The following is a 3,984-nucleotide window of genomic DNA, read 5'->3' on the forward strand; positions in this document are numbered from 1 at the left end:
AATGGGATGGATAGGATAGAGGTGGAGAGACTCTTCCCGCTCAAAAAAGACAGTAGGACTAGGGGGCACAGCCTCAAGATAAAGGGGAGGCGGTTTAGAACGGAGTTGAGGAGGAACTTCTTCACTCAAAGGGTGGTGAATATCTGGAATTCTCTGCCCGTTGAAGTGGTGGAGGCTGCCTCGCTAAATATTTTTAAGACGCGGGTTGATGGGTTTTTGATTAGAGAGGGGATTAAGGGTTATGGGGAGAGGGCGGGAAAGTGGAACTGAGCCGCGACAGATCAGCCATGATTTTATTGAATGGCGGGGCAGGCTCGAAGGGCTAGATGGCCTACTCCTGCTCCTATTTCTTATGTTCTTAATAACAGATACCTGGCAGTGAGTTACAGACTGGAATCTAATCGAGGGATTCGGGGTGGTTCATATATACAATAACAGATACCCGGGAGTGAGTTACAAACTGGAATCTAATCGAGGGGTTCGGGGTGGTTTATATATACAATAACAGATACCCGGGAGTGAGTTACAGACTGAAATCTAATCGAGGGGTTCAGGGTGGTTTATATACAGAATAACAGAGACCCTCTGTGACACTATTCTATCTTGAAGAAATCTTTTTCTTAGATAATGATCTCTGCAGTTTGTAAGCAGCCTTTTTGGTTTCTTCACTGTTGGGCTGTCTGGTTAGTGATTTGATTTATTATTGTCACATGTATTAACATACAGTGAAAAGTATTGTTTCTTGCGCGCTATACAGATAAACATAGTCCTTTTATTGCTGCTTCACTGGTTTAAATGGGGTTTTGTTTATTTTTACTCTGGTTCTCAAATGCTTTCTGATTGGAATTAAGTTGTCGCTTGATACTAGAGTGATTTGTTTTGGAGTGTGGATGATGTTCCCTTGCCATCTTTTGGTGACTATTTCCCACTCCTTCCCTGATACAGAAATCGGCACTTACCTGAAGACCTTCTGGGGAAAGGAGCCTGTGATAGTTACCTCCATCGGAATTGGCACAATTGGTAAGTCAGAGCGCAAGATAAAGGAAAGAAAAAGACAGAGCGACAGAATGTGTGTGAGAGAGAACGTGTCAGAGCGGGGGAGGGAGAGAGAACGTGACAGAGGGGGAGGGAGAGAGAACGTGACAGAGGGGGAGGGAGAGAGAACGTGACAGAGGGGGAGGGAGAGAGAACGTGACAGAGGGGGAGGGAGAGAGAACGTGACAGAGGGGGAGGGAGAGAGAACGTGACAGAGGGGGAGGGAGAGAGAACATGACAGAGGGGGAGGGAGAGAGAGAGAACGTGACAGAGTGAGAGAACGTGGCAGAGAGGGAGAGAGAAAGAGAACATGACGAGGGGGAGAGAGAACATGACAAGAGGGGGAGAGAGAGAAAATGTGAGAGAGTGAGAGAACGTGGCAGTGAGGGAGAGAGAGACAGAAGTGACGGTGGGGGAGAAAGAAAGAGAGACAGACAGAGAATATGACAGAGGGGAGAGAAAGAGAAAACATGATAAAGTGGTGGGGGGGGGGAGAGAGCGAGAGAACGTGACAGAGGGATGGGGGGAGAGACAGACAGACAGACAGAATATGACGGAGGGGGAGAGAGAGAGAAAAAGCGTGATAAAGAGCGGGAGAGAGAACGTGACAGAAAGAGAGAGAGAGGTGACAGGAGGGGGGAGAGAGAACATGATGGGGGGGAGAGAGAGGGAGAGAACACATGACAGGGAGAGAAAGCGAGAACGTGACAGAGGGAGAGAGAGAGAGAGAGAGAACGTGACAGGGAGGGGGAGAGACAGAGACAGATGGAGAAAAAGAATGTGACAGAGAACAAGGGTCTGGCATGGACTGAGAGACACAAGACTCGGAGGGACAGAGAGACTGCAATAAGGAGGAAACTGGGGAGGGCAGGAGGATGCGTAATGTTTGGAAGGTGCAGGAAACAGTGGGTTGGGAAGAATGAGCACTCCACTGGAAAATAGTGTTCACAAATGGCGAGTGGGGCCTCTTGGCTGAGGTACCAGCAGAACAATTCCGTACAAAGGTGTCAGTGCGCATGGGGATACTGCGTGCTCAGAGACAGGCTTCCTGAGTGTGTTTGAAGATTAATCTGTGTGAAATCTCTTTGCAGCTTTAATAACGGCAGCACTGAGCCCCATGGCTGATACCCAAGCAAAATTAAACCAGGCCGTTCCATTCAATTACCCAGGTAGGAGCCATCTACAAAGACACACCCTTCACTGTAACACTCTGATATACCCCACACCCCTCACTATAACACTCTGATATACCCCACACCCCTCACTGTAACACTCTGATATACCCCACACCCCTCACTATAACACTCTGATATACCCCACACCCCTCACTGTAACACTCTGATATACCCCACACCCCTCACTGTAACACTCTGATATATCCCACACCCCTCACTGTAACACTCTGATATACCCCACACCCTTCACTGTAACACTCTGATATACCCCACACCCCTCACTATAACACTCTGATATACCCCACACCCTTCACTGTAACACTCTGATATACCCCACACCCCTCACTGTAACACTCTGATATACCCCACACCCCTCACTGTAACACTCTGATATATCCCACACCCCTCACTGTAACACTCTGATATACCCCACACCCTTCACTGTAACACTCTGATATACCCCACACCCCTCACTATAACACTCTGATATACCCCACACCCTTCACTGTAACACTCTGATATACCCCACACCCCTCACTGTAACACTCTGATATACCCCACACCCCTCACTGTAACACTCTGATATATCCCACACCCCTCACTGTAACACTCTGATATACCCCACACCCCTCACTGTAACACTCTGATATACCCCACACCCCTCACTGTAACACTCTGATATACCCCACACCCCTCACTGTAACACTCTGATATACCCCACACCCCTCACTGTGACACTCTGATATACCCCACACCCCTCACTGTGACACTCTGATATACCCCACACCCCTCACTGTAACACTCTGATATACCCCACACCCCTCACTGTAACACTCTGATATATCCCACACCCCTCACTGTAACACTCTGATATACCCCACACCCCTCACTGTAACACTCTGATATACCCCACACCCTTCACTGTAACACTCTGATATATCCCACACCCCTCACTGTAACACTCTGATATATCCCACACCCCTCACTGTAACACTCTGATATACCCCACACCCCTCACTGTAACACTCTGATATACCCCACACCCTTCACTGTAACACTCTGATATACCCCACACCCTTCACTGTAACACTCTGATATATCCCACACCCCTCACTGTAACACTCTGATATACCCCACACCCCTCACCGTAACACTCTGATATACCCCACACCCCTCACCGTAACACTCTGATATACCCCACACCCTTCACTGTAACACTCTGATATACCCCACACCCTTCACTGTAACACTCTGATATACCCCACACCCCTCACTGTGACACTCATATGGTCCACCCCACTCCCCGTTAACCTATTGGTTGAAACTCACGTGTTTTGCTGCTGTCTCTCTCTCTCATTAACCTCACTGCTGTATGTTTTTGTCTCTCAGTTCCTGTACGGGATGATGGGAACATGCCAGACATTCCTGCCCATCCTTGTGAGAAGATTGGGCCCACACTGGAGTGGATGAAGAAGCTTTGAGACACGGTTTGGATCGTGTCGAGGGTGCTCTGCTCCCAGATATTTATATTCCCTTCAGTGGAAATTCCAATAAAAGTAGTGCTCGAGTCAAGATGTGATCCCGGTTTTCCATCACCTTCTGCGTGTCACTGCGTTCTCTCTTGTATCTGGGGTTGCCTCTCACAAGAACAAACAACTCATATTCATGCTGTACTTCAGATACAATTCAACATCACAGGGCACTGCGCAGGCGACAGGAGGAAGCACAGGTCAACCTTCAGGCACCTGAGCAGATACACGGGCACGTGACAAGT

The 3,984-nt window shown here is 48.5% G+C and overlaps 1 protein-coding gene across 1 annotated transcript in view; it reads left to right on the forward strand.

The window, feature by feature from the left end:
• ndufa3 (NADH:ubiquinone oxidoreductase subunit A3) overlaps positions 1–3,782 on the forward strand; it is a 6,363-nt gene extending 2,581 nt beyond the window's left edge. Inside the window, exons 2-4 of the mRNA XM_080184582.1 lie at positions 946–1,020; positions 2,127–2,204; positions 3,600–3,782. Of these exons, the coding sequence (XP_080040708.1) occupies positions 946–1,020; positions 2,127–2,204; positions 3,600–3,691 (245 nt within the window). The 3' untranslated portion in view covers positions 3,692–3,782. The remainder of the gene's footprint in view (positions 1–945; positions 1,021–2,126; positions 2,205–3,599) is intronic.
• The last annotated feature ends 202 nt before the right edge of the window (positions 3,783–3,984 follow it).

Source organism: Carcharhinus amblyrhynchos, unplaced genomic scaffold, assembly GCF_965287045.1.
Source record: "Carcharhinus amblyrhynchos unplaced genomic scaffold, sCarAmb.v2.hapA scaffold_804, whole genome shotgun sequence".
Taxonomy (NCBI): Eukaryota; Metazoa; Chordata; class Chondrichthyes; order Carcharhiniformes; family Carcharhinidae; genus Carcharhinus; species Carcharhinus amblyrhynchos.